Genomic DNA, 17,021 nt, shown 5'->3' on the forward strand with positions numbered 1-17,021 from the left:
AAAATATTAGAAAAAATATTTATTTTTATTAGATATGAAATTTAAATGGAAAATACTCTTATCCGATATACAAGCAACTTATATGTACCTCAGCATATCAGATAAAATGTAAAAAATGTTCTCTTTTCATGGACTGCCATATCAGATGCATATTTTTACGACTTTTTCTGTAAAAAGATCGCTAACTAATGCGACTTCTGCGATGATTTAACAAGGTATGCATCATTTAAGAAATTCACAAGGCGCCTGCAAAGTAATGAACTTTAACTAACTGTTTTGCCAAGTGTCCTGAGTTAATAAGCTCATTAACGCTATTTGATAGAATAATATGTAGCAAGGAGTAAGCGTGTAATTAACGTGATGCACTGAAGTAAGCTTTCAAAAAAAAAAAGTTATATGTATACTCGACAAATCAACATTTTTATCAGCGATCAGTTGATCATCGTTCACCTGACTTTGCCTTAGGTAGAACGTCATCATAAATTATGGAATACTCATTTTTTACGCCAATTATTGTCCATACATCGATGGCCTTCGAATAATACACTACAATTTACCAGCCACTGATTCCGCTGGTTAATGACGCTATTTATACCTTCTTTCATTAACATATCTCTCATCTTATTTAATTACGTCTGCTGCTGATCATCCGATAATTTTGCAATAATTAAATCACTCGTCAGTCAACATAACGAAGCAATAAATCATAAAACATAACTTAAAATAAATGCCAAATTTTGTCAATAGGTAAAATATAATTGCACTTACGTTTTTTTTTTTATTACGCAAACACGAAAATGTGGAAATCGAATGTGAAATTAAAAGGTATATCCATAAATATATTTTTATATATTTTTATATTTATTTACATATTTATTATTTATTTTAATTAATGTTTATTACTAATTTTCTTTTTTTTTTCGCGTACCTGTCAAACTCGAATATGCGGTTATTTCCATCATATCGGACTTTATTGCATTATGGTACGCTTAGAGCTGAAAATAAAATAAATTTCTTTTTAAGCAATGAACAGGGTAAAAGGGAAGGTACCGCAATTCTCTGTGATTATCGTCCGCGCCGCTACAACAACTGACGTGGCTACCCCGAGGTGTATCTTTTATACTCATCTCGAGAACCGGCGTCCTCAGTCGCCACAATGTAGTCTATAATGTCGGCGAATTGTTCCACCTCGCTCGTTTTACGTCTCTCATTTTTCGCGTAAAGACCCAAAATTCCAAGAAAGAGAATATACAATTCCCTGTGATGAACGCGACAACCAACTTCGAACGGCAGATACCTCTCTGCCGCGCGGACGTGCGCCCTTCGTATCCTCGTCGATAACTGTCGCTGCTCGGCTTCTGTCGACTCTCGGTTTCTCCGACCCGACAGAAGGCGAGGCTCCTTTGTTTCCCTCGTCGCAAAGTCTACGAAGAAATGCATAAGATTGTCGTTACGGTCGACGGTTTTATTAATGGCCACACCTACAGGGACACCAGCTGCCACGTAAGCCGCAGGGCGATCATTAGCCACAAGATCGCCTTGTGTAGAAACAATAATAAAGATAGCAACCATAAATAACTGCAACATGTCCATCTATCAATAAGGTCTAGCCAGGCCGGGTTAGACTTCGAGAATTTCCATATGTGATTATCGGACAAAAGCAAAAGGTCGACTGATTGTACGAGCTTACCAGATGCTATTGAATAACTTCTCTTTTACTTTAGACTGTGTCTTTATTAAATTTATTGATGAAGAAAACTTCGATGAAATCATTAGTTCAATAAATAATGAAAGAAATATAGTGCTTAATTATCTATCAGTAATTTGATTAATAATGAAGAATATGATTAGAGAGACATACAACAGGATGCAACCATATAAATGTGCTTTATGTTGTTTTATTAATTTTATAAAGAGAGATTTGATAAAGATTGATGTTTTTTTATATTAATTTATTTTACTTTTTATTCTTAATAGAAAGAGAGAGAAAGAGAGAGAGAGGACGTTGTAAAAAATAATTAAAAAATTTTTTATGTATAAAATAAATTATATTTTATACCTTGTTAGTCGGCGTGATTTTATTAAGTTGATTTTATAAAGTGGCATAAATATAGTGACTACTGAGAAGTCTTCCAACCTTATTACACCATATATCAGTCACAAATTACAATTCACAAGACCAAATTGGCTACGTCATCAACGATTTAAACGTAGATTACTACAAGCGCTCCTATTTGAGCCACTGGTCCATCGCTTGTTATGTGCATTGAAATAGAGGCAAATCACCGAAATGCAAACCTTATTCCCCTCGTTAGAACGCGCGCGCGGCGCCGCAAGCGGGTCCGTGAAGTCTTTCGAAGAGAGAAAACGCCTACGGCGAAACCAATCGCCGCTCTGGGACGTCAGGGATTGATTGGGTTTTTCGTCTCGCGAGTCCCCTCACCCCAAAAGCGAGCAACGAGACGCGCGGGTCTCTAGCGCGCGGCGATCATTATTCCCTGAGCGCGATTTGTAAACGGGTTCTATTTATGGCACTGCAAACTCTATAATCAGCCGCCGCAGGGGCGACGACTTATTTAGAATAATTAATGCGGGTACGACCTCGTGAACCGGTCCGCGGCCAATGGGCACGACGGGTGCCCCACTGTTCGACCGTTAGAGGGGAAACGGTGGGCGGGATCAGGCGCGAGCACCCGCCCACAGGGGGAGGGAGAGGCTCGCATGCAACTTCGCGTGCAGCCGCGACCGAGGGACTCTAACCTCCGTAGCTCCCCTCTTCTCTCTTTCCGACGCGACTTCGTCCACCGTACACTTTTTTCGAAGCTGAACAATATTTTCTGGAGCAACGCAGAATCCTACGCGTAATCATGCGCGCGCGAGAAAGAATATTGCGCAGAGCTGTTTCTCATCCCCTTCGTCTGTGGTTTGTGAATTTGAACTTTTACAACGGTTGTTGTGGCAAAGCCGGGTCGGAACACGCACGTGTGCCTATTCTCCGTTGTGAAACTTTAACTGCTAAATGCTGAGTAAAAATATACAGTTTTGCTGTTAAAGGACTGGTGTACCCGATACAAAAAGAATTTAATTTAGTTGGCCATGTGCCTTACATAGATGGCGCGTTGAAAAGTATGTTTAAGAGAAGCTTGTGATGTTCTCTATTATCTACTCTACGTTATTCCAAATCCTTTAGTCTCTAATCCGATGCTAATAAATAATTGCACACTTATAAAAATGTTTGAACACAAGAACCTGTAATTTTACTCACTGTTCAACAATAAACGAAGATTACTCGATAAGAACCAAATTGAATCAACGATTCTAACTGGTAACCTTCCAGCGCCGATTGCATCCCTCTCGTGCGTATACATTCTCACAGTAAACCATTACGCCGGACAGCACGATCCTCAATAATGGGACCACACGCAAGTGGTATACTTTCGAGCTAAATACGTGATCAATCGGAATGATCGGGCGAACGAGCGAGCGTCCGACGGGCCGCGCCGGGGTGTCGGACGAGCGTGTGCACTGAATAAATGGCGCAGCGGAACGGAACGTCGGGCTGTTGATTCCCCTTAATCCAGTTTATAAACACACCAGGACCACACCCACTCTCGCCCGTTGTTCCACCCTCGATAATGCTTTCGACGGCGGCGTTTCGCGCGGACGCGGGGCGCGCGCGCGCCGTTTGATACGGCAGCGCGCGCGCGAGAGGGGCCGGTTGAGATAATGCACACCCGGTACATGCGAAGATAACCGCACCCCAGGGAAGCCCCCGCTGCTTATGAACCGTTCTAACACGATGGGGAACCGCAAAGCATTCCGCGCGTATACTGATTTATCGGCGGGGAGGTGATAAACGAGGCGAGTTCATCTTGCGCCTCAGCCTCACCCTCACCGCCGCGGAAACTGTCCCCGCCGACCGCTCCCCCGTAAAAGCAGCCCCCCCCCCTCCCGCGCCAGCCATCGGTTCCGTGCTTCATCATCCTCGGGTGTGCATCGAGAGTGCCCCGTGAACGTCCGAGGGAAACGACAATACCCGCGATTACCATGACGCTTCCGTCACGGCGAGATTACGGGGGCTAAATTGAAGAGTTCGCCGGCACCGACGTACCACGGTTTTACCATCTTACCGTACATCACGTAACAATTTAAGGGAACCAGGTGGTTTCTCCACTACGGGGACGCCGTAATTGACTTAACTTAAACGGCACGGTCGTTCATACGGAAATAAACTTCGCCGAATAATGTAACTTGTCTCGCGCGCGGACAGTAGTTGCCAGTTTTCGCGACGGAGAAGGGACGCGCTGAAAAATTAACGTCCCATTTAATACCCGTGTATCTCTCCGGTTGCGCGCGGGGGGCTGCTTTACGAATTCATTTGCTACAAGGATGCGCAATCCCCCGTACGCGCGCCGTAAACCTTCGTCCGTCGCGTACACGGACGGAACGTCACGGAAAATAGATGTAAGTCGTACATCCCGGCTTGCATCGCGCACGCATACACACGCGAGACGCGGGACGCATCTCCGCCCGGTTGGCCGCGCACTCCTCGACCAACGCGGTTTTTGCCGGGAAGGGGATACGCGAGCGGCCGTCTCCTCTACTTAACCCGTTGCCCAGCTTACGTGGTCGAACGATCGTGGTCGTTACCTTCGAGTTACCTCGGACATTGTTCACCGGACCAGAGAGAGGATCCCAACCGTATAGCGCCATATTCGGCCGCGCGGAGATGCCGGAGCTTGCGGAACGCCTAATGATATCGTATCGGCTAAAAACTGTCGGCGAACAAAAAAAACAAAAAACGACGATGGTCCCTCACTGTCGAAGTGGAGAATCTTCCGACAGGCATTTTAAATTAGATCGTTTAGGACCCCGAACGCTGAGAGGAATCCATTGTTATTCAATGAAATTTACAATAATTTTTCTCACTTATGTTTCTATCACGATACTGTAATCCTTTTGTTGGTCTTATCAAAGTGAATTGTTTACTTTCTCAGTGTGCCAAACCGATTGGCAAAGTGGTATTTCAATTATGATATAAGACTTAATTGTTATGTGCTATAAAACTTTTAGATACTGTTCTATTAATTTCGTCCTGCACTTTCTGAAGCTATACGTTTGCCATTAAAGTTTTCTTTCTTACGACTCTAAGTATGTCACTTATCTACACGCTCGCGCATATGTCGTCAATGGTCAGAAGAGACGCGTAAATTCAATTCCGCGAGACCCTGGTTCTATATATTGATTGTCTCAGCCGAGCGATGCGACCATAAATTCAATGAGGTTCTAGTATACCGCCATTAATCATGCTTTATCGTTTTATACGCCGAAGGGTAGTAATTTATAAAGGAGGTACAACATACTCTAGTCAGGCATGCGTGTTTTCAACATGCTGCTCTGCCACGCAGCAAAAGTGCAATGCATCTTGATTGAATCTCTATGAAAATCTGTTTTAAACTAACAATTACGAATAATGTCATAAATCTTTGAAACGAAAGATTAACAACGCTTGATTAATCAGAATATCATGAATAATTTATTACTTCTTTTAATGTATTTAATAAATTATGTTGCAGTGCAGTATCAAAATATTGCCTCCTTTCTTTTTCTTCCTTTTGTTTTGTAAATAAAAATGTAATTCTTTTCTATATGTATTTTATACTCCTCATTATTTTTTTTTTTCATATATTTCATAAGTGCACACAATTTGTTCAGATTTTTTGATCATCCTGTAAGATTATTACTTACAATTTATATAATATTTTACTCACAATATCATGTCGTAAATAGAATTACACGAGTCAATTATACTTTCGTCAACAAAGTTTGTAAAAGAAGCAAGCAATCTTGTATTGTTAGACAACTGCAACGGTTCAAAATCAAATTAGTTGAAAAAAAGTGAGGCGAATCACTAAATTTCTTTCACGAGATATGCGTGAAAAGAATCCATATTTCGTTCGAAGAATTCATTTCGATCTGTCTTGTCACTAGAAAAACATAAGCATGTAGCTAGGAAATTTTTCAATTTTACGACAATTTCCATAAATCCAATAATCACCTTTCGAAACGTATCTAAAGAATTTTTTTCCGCATTCGTACTTTTCTATTATATATTTCTGTTTTAAATTTCTCAATATAATTTTCACGCGCCATATATCAAGGAAATTTTACTACAAAAAAATAACTATTTATAAATATATATACAATAAGAGATTTTTTTTCGTACTTGAAGATATTCTTCTTTTCTACAAGTATAAACATGGCGAACTTCCTTATCACGTAGTTTGTCGTATTTATGCACGTTGTACATGCATACCCGACAATAAATTATACTTGTCATCAACATGATATTACGTTGGCGAATAATGCACTTTTCCAATTAACTTTTTCTGTTCGCATGAATAAGTCATTTCCTGTCATGTCCTGACAAGGTTCCTCCAAAGTCAGCGTTAAAGCGTAAAACGACGCCAAGGTTCAAAGGCTGAGCGGAACTATTCCAATTTCTTTTTACTTACCGACAACAATTGCGGTTCTGAATCTCATGTGGCGACTTTAAACTAAGCTCTAAATATATCTCTTTCAACCTTAGTTCAGACATTCGGTTCGGATGAAAAGGAGCATAATAGGGTTAATTTGAACTAAAAGACTCGAAGAAAATGTATAAAGTATTATAATTGATTTGAAGGACAGTGACAGAAGGCCACGTTGCTTATTATTTCCAATTGCGTGACAAAAGCCTTTTGCTTGGAAAGCGCACCTGTTTTCTTGTTTAAAAATGACTGAATCGAATTGCACAAAAAATGTTATGTACTGAAAACGTTCGTCAAATTACTTACTCATTACGAATCACAAATAGTTTTATGTAATTTTTATCGTTCTAGAAAATAGGATAGTTATTGCCTGGCACATAATTTTCAAGTCACAATAGATATTTGCGTTACAAACGAGGAAAGTCCGCTATTTCCTTGGAGTGTGGGAAATGGACGCACGAGCCGAAGGTGAACTCTAGGCGAGTGTGTTCACCCGTACGAGTAAGGACACACTTTTCTACTAACACCGTGAAGGTGAAGTGACAAAATATAAGGATTTTCTCACTTCCTAGAGAGATAATCGGATTTTCCAAATCGGATTGTGACTAAGATGTCAAAACTATGTCACGTTTGACCATCCCTTCGTACGATTTCTTCTAGCAGAAAAACATTGGTCTCATGAGAGACGTTTCCTGGTGTACTCCTAAAGCATAAAATACTAAAAACTTTATTTCTATAAGTTTTTTATGCGATATAAAATTTATATTTACGAACAACAGATAAGTCTTGTCTCTCGGATTAACATTGATATTAAAGATCTTTATTTATTATGGACCGACTTTTCCTAAAATCACAAATCATACTTTTTATCCCCAAAAACCTATCATAATAACGATAATTCATAGTACTGTTTTTTTTTTGTAGTGGTAAAACTATAAAATTTATGCTTTATGCAACAGACATAACAATCTTCAGCTAGAAATGTGTTAAAGAAAAAAATTAACTTTTTGTTTAGTTATATTTATTTCAAATTTATAGCAATTATGCTCATATACATATGCACTAAAATAAATAGATAAGAAGAATTTACAAAACAAAAAATATTGTAATGATTATTGATATATTATTTTTTTTGTTAATAATAATAAAATATAGAAAAAGTATTTAATGTACAAACAAGGGTTAAAAACTTTTGATACTTCGCTGTTCCAAATAAATATGTTAGAACGAAATAAGAAAAAAAATAAATAGAAAATCGATTAATATTTGTCTATATCTAATATTAGTTTCAGAATTTCAGACTTAGGTAAGAAAATTCAGCGAGGTAGTAAAATGGTGTTTCTAGATCTCTACAAAATCCTAAGCGTTGCGAAAGTAGGAAATTCGATCCATTCACCTAGAAAATAGTCCGCGTTCGCCAAGAAAATAGTCCGTCAACCTGTTTTGACACTCGACATTTGGAAGGGTGACAGGGCGTGAAAAGAAAAACGCAAACACACGTTTATACCTGCTCGGCAACGGCGAGCGCATCGAAAGAGGACCGGCTCAACAAATAGGATTTAGCGATTAACTCGTAGGAGATACACGAATTTCACCGTGATTTTCAACGCGATCTGTGTGATCGTAAGTCAAACATCGCCTTTCTTCTAATTTGCCGTGTAAAGAGAGATTTCTGCAAATCATAACAAAATTTATAAAAGAGTTTCAAGATTTTCCGCACGACTGGGTTTCCTGAGTCGAACTCGCATAACGTGCGAGTGGTTCTTGATTCTTAAGCGACTATAAAAGGAATTTTATAACAATTAATGGTGAAATAATAAAATTTTAGTTTATTATTAAGTTACATATCTTACTGGAAATTTCTCACGAATACAGGGCTAATAACATCTCAACATTTTATAAGCAATACTGCAGAGTATATTATACAAATGCATACTACGTTATATATAACAATAGAATGGGAATCCTCGATGGAATGCTTTTTTTACTAAAATTTATCGTTTATTTCATATATTAAAGTCACTGTGTTATTCAATTTATTATTAAGACCAGCCGTATATACATATATGACGACGGGCAATATAATGAGAATCGGGAACGCCAGTTTCTCCAGGTACAAAAAATCAGGCAGAGTTCGACATTATCGCTTCACCAGGTGAGGCTCTCCAGATTTCCATTTTCGCCGGCACCGCGAATAGCGTAGCGAATCCGTTGGAAACGACACGCTCGAAAACGCGCCATCAAACGCGCCCGTGAAGCGTTTTTGCCACTAACACGGAATGTATTAGCGTGCGGCCGTTTTATCGAAGTATGGAGTAGGAAAAAAAAAAGGGCAAAAACGGGCCACGGACGAGGAAAAATTGAAAGGGCAGAATGGAAAGTCCTCGTAGCAGATTGAGGCGGGAAAAACGATCAAGGAAAAAAAAAAGAAAATGGAACGAACTGAAGCCTGCACGTCGTGTCGTATATGCTATTAAATATGTAGGCCGCGGTTGAGCGCCGTTACGTATGGCGAATTTAAATAAATATAAAACCTGATTGAAACTACGAAGTGCGACATAAGCGCGAATATTACAATATTCTCGATTTAATTAAAGGTACTGCAAACGCGCACATAACACGGGAGAAAATCGACGAGTTAAAAAAGAAAGAAACGAGAAGATAACTCGTCAACTCGCGCCAGACTTTCATCGTTCCACCGCCGGAGAATTTTCAAGCATGCCCATAATTAATCAGATTCGCCTTAAGTGCAAGGTTATAATTAAGGTGAGGTGTAAATTGTGTTCTCCGCAGTGTCCACATCGCCGAGACGAAAGTCAATGTTTCCGTTCGAAACCAGCTTCCCTTATTGCAATCGAAGTGATCAAATATTTGAGAACGTTACCACTCAATGGCGATTTGCATGTGAATGCGGCAGCCAGCGCGTTGTCGACGATATTCCCAGCCTCCCGGCCAGCGTGGCTCGCGGCTGTGAAAGGGTCAAAGGAGTCCGTGGGCATTCGTACGAAATTCGTGCGCATAAAAGGAATCGGGGGATTGACGAAGAGTCGAGAGGTATTCCCGTAAGAAATCCGAAGGTCCACGACTCGTAAAGTGACAGTCGCCGTTCAAGTTAATACTGTCGCACCGTAGCGTGGAATTTCCCCCCCCCCCACAATGAGATGATCATTTTATTCGGAAATAATCAGTATATCAGTTCGAATGCGTGGACTCGGGACACCCGCGTATTAATTAGTGTAAAGAGAGTCTTAAATTAAATTTCGATCTTGCTGCAATTTAAAATCGTGCATGCTGAAAATAGTTTGTTAATAATTATTGTAAACCTACACTGAGAAAAAGTATTTGTTGACAAAATTTGCCAACTAAATTAAAATTTTGTCAGTTCAAGAATTCATGCATTTAATTTAAATGCACAAATTTCGACTCAAGTATTTATATAGTTAATTGAAATATATAAATATTTGAATAGACAAAATTTAATTCGATTAGAAAATTTAGTCAAATTATGAAACATTTTTTTCTCGGTGTAGTAATCGATGATAGATTATTATTACAATTAATGACTGTATTGATAGAATTACTAAATATTACTAAACATTCGGTTATATCCAATAAAACATTTAAAATTATTTCAAAGTTTGCTTATCATTATCAAACCTTTTTTCTTCCCCGGTGTCGTCACCGTGAGAACGATGAAAAGATGCCCGGGAAGAAGGACGGTAATTCGACGACGCCTGTTAGGACTGGCCGAGATCGATGGCCATTGGCGCATGATTGTGCGTGCATGCGCTCCGCGCGCATACCGATGACCGCGCACCGGGAGAGGCCGGTAATTGCGGGGATGACATTTCTCTCCGTTTTAATCAACCGGAGATACTTTTTTGTATCATTGTGTTGTTGCGGCGGCGCAAAATCATCCACTACGGGGAGAGACGCGGCGGAGAGGCGCACGGCGAATCGGGGCCCGCTCGTTGAGATTTCACCCGTCATGCCACGCTTTAACATCGTTATTCCTCGGCTCGGCTTATAATTCGCGGGCGTGCCCCGTCCTAACGTACATCTCATCTCATTATTGTAAAGCGCCCCGCGTGACACGATATCCGCAATATTGTTTTGCCGCTCGGCGACCAGCGCGCGCATTTAATTGGAAATTTTAATGCGCCGCTACGAGCGCGGCGACGCGAAGCGGACGATGGCTGGAAATTCGCGTTATGTATACGTTAACACGACCCAAGATCGAATCGATTATTATCTCGATGGTCGCCGCGACGCAATGTTACACGCGTTACGCGCGCGTTGATGGACACGCCGATATTTTTACACTTTACCCGCGAGAAATATGTAATTTCGGCGTTCGATTTCGCGCGCGTTATCAAGATTCCAAATACGACAGCATCATCAAAAAAAGTTTTTCTTTTTACTTGAAACTTAAAAAGATATTTGTATAGATTTAGCATATTTAGTTTCTATTTACACTGTAAGTAAATGTACACCCATAGAAAAGATTTCTGGACCTAATGTTATTACTCCTCGATCTATCATAAAATAGGATCGGTATAGCGCCAATCATATTTATTATCAAATAAGGAATATTTTATTTTTAAATAAAAAGTTCTTGAATCTAGAATAAGATGACTTTTGATGCTATCTTATTAATTTTCTTAGAATTTAGTAAATTTGTGACAATCTTATGATATTCTAGATTTAAGAATAAACCGATCTGAAGATAGAAATTTCTGATTTAATCTTAATCTTGTTTTATTTTTATGCTACATGAGGTTGTAGTAAGATCATATGTCAAGAATATTTTTCGTCTTGGTATCAGAAATCCTTTCTAGGAGGGTATTATTAAACAAACACACGAATTTTTTGTACTTCAAAATGTTGTTTAGTCTAAATTTTTGTTCTTACAACAAAATTCTTTTTTCAGTGGATCGTGGGATGTTATAGTCCATGTAACATTACAATTCTGTAGGACGAGATTGCCGTGCCAAAAGTGCCCGAGTGTCCTCCCTGCGGAAGTAGAGCGAGAACCGCTCGCCGTGATTTCACCTGTCACGCCATCACGAGATATCGCTTTCTTCTCGCAACAAGGGCGGCGGGCACATCTTTCATACAAAGTAACGTATCATTCCCGATGCGACGGCGCGATAGCGGCCACGAGTTCCCACGCTCAAATATGCGATTCCCCGGAGGATTCGCGGTATCTGATTAATCGAGAGGCTTTTTCGGTTCCTGCGAGGCGAACCCTCTCGAGCTTTCGTATTATCCGTAACGCGAAACTTTAGGATCAACAAAATCCTACGCAGCTCCCCATGTTACACAATCATGTCTCCTCGATAAAAAATATTATTTCACGCGCAGTTAACGCCTCTTTTATTTTAAGATAAATTATAAGACAATATTATAAAGTGACTATATAGTTTACTTTCAAGTCGCCTGTCGATGTTGTTGCGTAGGGAATCACCTCGCGCGGGAAAGGATAGAGATCGCGGGATAGAGATAGCGACAGATGTAAACGTGTAAAGAAAAATAATCTTGAGCCCCGACGAAAATCATAAATTCGACGAGCCTTTCGGTCCGCTGCAATCCGTAGCGGATATCCTCAAGTTGAGAGCCACTTGACGACGTGTGTGGTCCGCTCTGGCGGCGAGGTGCCGACACTCGAAGCTTCCCCCTCCTATTTAGTCGTCGTCGTCGTCTTCTTCTTCGTCTTCTTCTTCTTCTTCTTTTCCTTCCACTCTCCTCTCCGGCTTCTTCCTCTTCTTTCTTCCTCGTCGCATCTTTTTTTTTCTCATTTTCTCCTTCTCCTTCATTGTTAACCTCGCTCTTCCACCCTTACTGCCTCCGTCTACGTGTCTCGCTTCACCCCACGGCGCGAACGACGTCGGGTCCTCTTTCCTCCTTTGTTACCCTTCCGTCGCCCCCTCGCCTCTTGCCCTCGCGTGCGCGAGCGCGCGCGCGCGAGCAAGCGAGTGCGAGCGCGTCATTATACACCGCCGCTCGGCACGAATCTACTTTAGGAAGCCTCGCCGTGTCCTCCTCCGATTCCTCGCGGAGGACATGCTACCCTCCTTGGCCCTCCCATTGGCTCGGCTTATTACCGGCTCGTCTAATACCATCCTCCTTCCTCTCGTTAGCCTCGCTTCGTTTGTACGCTCAGGTGCTCTCGCGCGTCGTCTCGTATCTGCGCTGCGCGGACGAGACCGGCTTCTGGATCGCTAATCCAACGCACAAGCCGGCACCGGCTTGAGCGTTTTCTGGATACTGGAATGGTGCCGAAGAAAATAATTAGCTGCCCGATCGTGGCTGCGGCGCCGCATCTCGCGTATCTCGTTTCGTTTCTTCTAGGAAATACGCCTCGCCGTAAACGTCCAACTAGCCGGCCGTGCCAATTTTGTCACGTTATTACAAATCGCCCGAGCCTGATCGGAAAAAAAGAAAGGTTGCACTTTTCACGAGATAGATAGATATTACGATACAATGATGTTGCATTACTCGTGGACGTAACCAGATTAATTTAATATGATGTATAAACAATAGGAACAAAAAGTGTTAACTTTGCTTTATTGCTACACTGTGCTTACGCAGGAAATACTGCAACAATGAAATATATAGGTATTAGACTACTGAATTTCTGTAATACCAAAATACCGACAATATATTGACAATAATAGATAATAAGAAAGTATTGAAGGCACATCCAAACAATTCTTTTTGCTGATATAAACAGACTTCTTGACGCCACAACCAAAACGTATCGCTACCCAGTGAAAAATAGTACATCGAATCGACATCGATATGGGGTAATTTTTGTATGTGCTAGAATTTTGGCTGTAACGTATAGGATTTGTAAATTCTGCTTCTGTCAGTTAAATTGATTAAGTGCAATACATATGCATAGCACAGTATTTGCTAATCGTTTAGCAATCTTAGCTAATTTTTACACACACATAGTTCTTGTTGAAGTTGCAAGATTATTTTTTTGAGTTCACCGCGCGCACTAGCGAAGCATATCAGAGCCCACGTCAAATTCCATATTCTTTTCCTTTCCAATTGCTCACGCAAATTCCCTTGATTGTCAGCGAAGGAAGCAGAACGCGTGCGGGGAGAGCACTCGCATCTCCTGCCAATCTCCTTTCTCTCCCTTTGCGAATTTCATACGCTCGTCGTTACGTCACGCTACCGCAGCATAACAAGGTGCAGTTTTTACGGGCTCGCAACATAATTAGCCGCTCGTTTGCATAGATCCGCAACGGCGGGTCCCAAGCGAACGTCAAAACACAGTGTACATCCGCTCGTTCGAGATCGCAGCCGGCCTCATTAAAATGAATGCGCGCTTCTGTGTGTATTGTTTCTCACTTTTAAGAGGCTTTCAACTTCACGAAGCGATCCTTAGACGCTCGATGTTATTGCACAATGTTATCAATCTGGAAACTACATTGAATTTGTTTTACATTATCTAACATTATACAATATTTAAATATTGCACGATATATTATTGGTCGTCTAGAAACTATATTGAGTTTTGTATTGTTTAGAGAAACGTTGTACAAATTATTGAATAATATTATCGATAGTCTATAATCTGTAATATTGAGTTTATTATTCTGGAAAAATATTATTGAGCATCAAGAGGGCATTTAAGCACTCAGATGTCTCATATCTACGTGAATTTTTATACTATTTACGTGACTAAAAATTGAAAAATTATTAATATCCCACAAGGCAATGCACGCGAAAATAAATCATCTCGCGTTTTTCCCCTTTTACCAAAAAGAGAAAATGTAAAACGGTACATTACATAAAAGATGCCACCTATTTTGCGAAAAAAGAACGAAATCGAATAAATCGAACGACCCGGATGACGTGGGGCTAACAAAACAATGCGAATTGGCATTGGCACGTCGATACCGGGACGTGAAGTCGTGGTCGGAGCATTCGCAATCACCAGCACGAGGTACGGATCGAGTTAATATTTTCCCGGACAGTTGCAGCGAGGGGACCGGTCGTTGTGGAAAGGGAAAACAAATCACGGCGCGTGTCTGGCATACCAGACCCTTCGTAGGTCGCACCCTTATGTAAAACGTCTAAGTGGCTCTCTCTCGTAGCGCGCCAAAACGACGAAAATATTTGTCATCGCATCATCCCGTGATCAAATTGAATTCGTGTCCCCGCTCGAATGTTCCTATCACGTTAAAGTCATAATTAAATGAGAAATACATTTAATTTCGCACGAAATACAAATTGCATATCCTAATCAGCAATAACAATTTGGATTCAGTTGTTTTTATGCGATAATAATCACCATCTGATCTCTTTGTTTCAATTTACGTTAATGACGGACTGGGTGCAATGAGATCTCTAAGAAAAATTTTGACCGGTTTTTTTGTTGTTAAGCAACTTAATATTTTGATTAATGCCACATAGGTATAGAAATTATCTTTGCGTTACTGGATATCGACGGAACTAATTGAGAGATTTGATTAGTATAACTTAAAAATCTTTGAAATAGCTAATTGCAAATTTTAGTTACACGGGATTAATTTGAAAGAATAAATAAACGTAAAATTAAGATTATGTGCAGTCAACATAAATTGATTACTTAATCGTGGACTCCAAAGTTATAACACCGTACCTTTTTTCCCCAGAGTTGTTAACATAAAAATCGCATCGTCGTATTACTTTGGAATTCGAAAAATTCTTCAAATCCAATTCTCTATAAATTATCATCTTGCAATTAATATAATACCAAGCATCGCAAATTCAAGCATGGCTCCTCCATCGATCTCTCACCCCCTGTTCTCCGAACTTATCCATCAAGCGAATCGCCAGGAGTACGCGGTCCATAAGTTCATTTCAAAATGAAAAATTTAGGGCCGCGTATCGATCGGGCATGGCCCAGTCTGGAAGCCCGAAAAAAAATGGCACCTGTCAGAGCGGGGATTTTTTTCGAGACTTCAGGTGGTCCCGCTTCACCCCTCGAGGAGCACAAGCTCAGGTGCTCCGCGGCTCATTATATTCGTAATAAACGCGCGGCAGGCGGTTTGCCCGGAGCAACGGCAATTATTCGGATTGCCGTAATGTCGGTGATTAAAAGAACCTAATGAGATACCATTAGAATAGGCGGCCGCGGGTTTTTCGCGTCTTCCTGCGCGGTTTGAAATTCCGGTAGCGACGCGCTGCTTAAAACGAAGTACGCGAACGAGTTTCGCCCGCATAATTATGGCGGACCGGTGGAGGGGGAGGGGGGTGGAGGAACGGCGGTTATACCCAACATCGCTGACATCGCGGAATATTTTAGAACGCGAAAGCAAATGGCATCCGCGTATTTCTCCCGACTTGCGAAAACGGGACGAGCACGCGACTCAAATTAACCAATTTCGAGCTCTCTTTTCTCCCCTCTACGGTTTCCAGACGCTCTCGGTTACGGTAAGTGGATTAATATTATTCTACATTATTTTCTTACTTATTTCATGCAAGGAAACAATTCGCGATAGCTTCTATCGATAATGAAAAAGAAATGTAATTGTTATAAAATATTTGTTGTTGCAAAAAATGAGAGATATACACTGAAAAAGTTATTCTTTATTTCTGGTTTAAATTAATCTTTATTTGGAACTAAAATATTTATACAGATTTGGTTGACGTTATTATGTTACTATTTTTGATAAGTAAATGTATTATTGAAGAAGCAAAACACATGAATTCGTTGAGGTTGATCTAACCAATTTTTTATTGCAATTACCAAACATTTAAATGATACATTTTATTGTCCAAAAAAAACTAAATTTTCACTCTGACAACAAAAATCTTTTTTTTTATGTAAACAAATCAGAATTAATATATATAAATAAATTATTTTGCAGAGTTCCGACGGTATTCCGTGCCTCCAATATCCGGGCAACGGTGCGATCTCGATTCGCAGTAGGCGCCTATTTATGTAAGAGGGGTTGGAAATTTGTTAGGGTGTCGCGTGACATAGGCCAGGAGACAGCTTACCGAGATAAGCCATGTCGCAGGGCCGATTATGGTTTTCATAGAGCAACCCACTTGTCAACAGCATCGCCTCGGGTTGGCAGTTCCTTAAGTACACGTGTCACGTCGGGTGCCTTATGTATGATACAGTTATATATGATTAATACACAAGTGAATAAGCAGCTATTGGTACTTTACGAATCATGTGCACGTGCCTAAATAACCTGCGGCTTAAATATCGAGCGGCATATTTAATAAATCTTTCTCCTACGAATTCCTCGTTAAATTAACTTGTTTTATTTCTTATCTAAAACAATTATATTATAATATTACTTTTGTTACAATTTTATTACAATTAATTCTCTCTCTTTCTCACTCACTCAATTTACTTATAAATATACCTTTTCTAAAAATTCCTTTTACGTTTAAATTGCGTAAAACACATAAGCTAATCAGAATAACAGAATAGATGTTTATTTTAGCTCGTAAAACATTTCTACTCATGGCTCTTTA

General features: G+C 40.3%; 1 protein-coding gene across 1 annotated transcript; it reads right to left on the bottom strand.

The window, feature by feature from the left end:
* Positions 1 to 830: 830 nt before the first annotated feature.
* LOC105835058 lies at positions 831 to 3,748 on the bottom strand. The gene is made up of 2 exons (XM_012678004.3): positions 3,266 to 3,748; positions 831 to 1,424 (listed from the first exon to the last, which is right to left on the bottom strand). The coding sequence occupies exons 1-2, from the start codon at positions 3,366 to 3,368 to the stop codon at positions 1,099 to 1,101; spliced, it is 429 nt and encodes a 142-aa protein (XP_012533458.2). The 5' UTR covers positions 3,369 to 3,748; the 3' UTR covers positions 831 to 1,098.
* Between the last annotated feature and the right edge of the window lie 13,273 nt (positions 3,749 to 17,021).

The sequence above is a fragment of the Monomorium pharaonis genome, chromosome 3, assembly GCF_013373865.1.
Source record: "Monomorium pharaonis isolate MP-MQ-018 chromosome 3, ASM1337386v2, whole genome shotgun sequence".
Taxonomy (NCBI): Eukaryota; Metazoa; Arthropoda; class Insecta; order Hymenoptera; family Formicidae; genus Monomorium; species Monomorium pharaonis.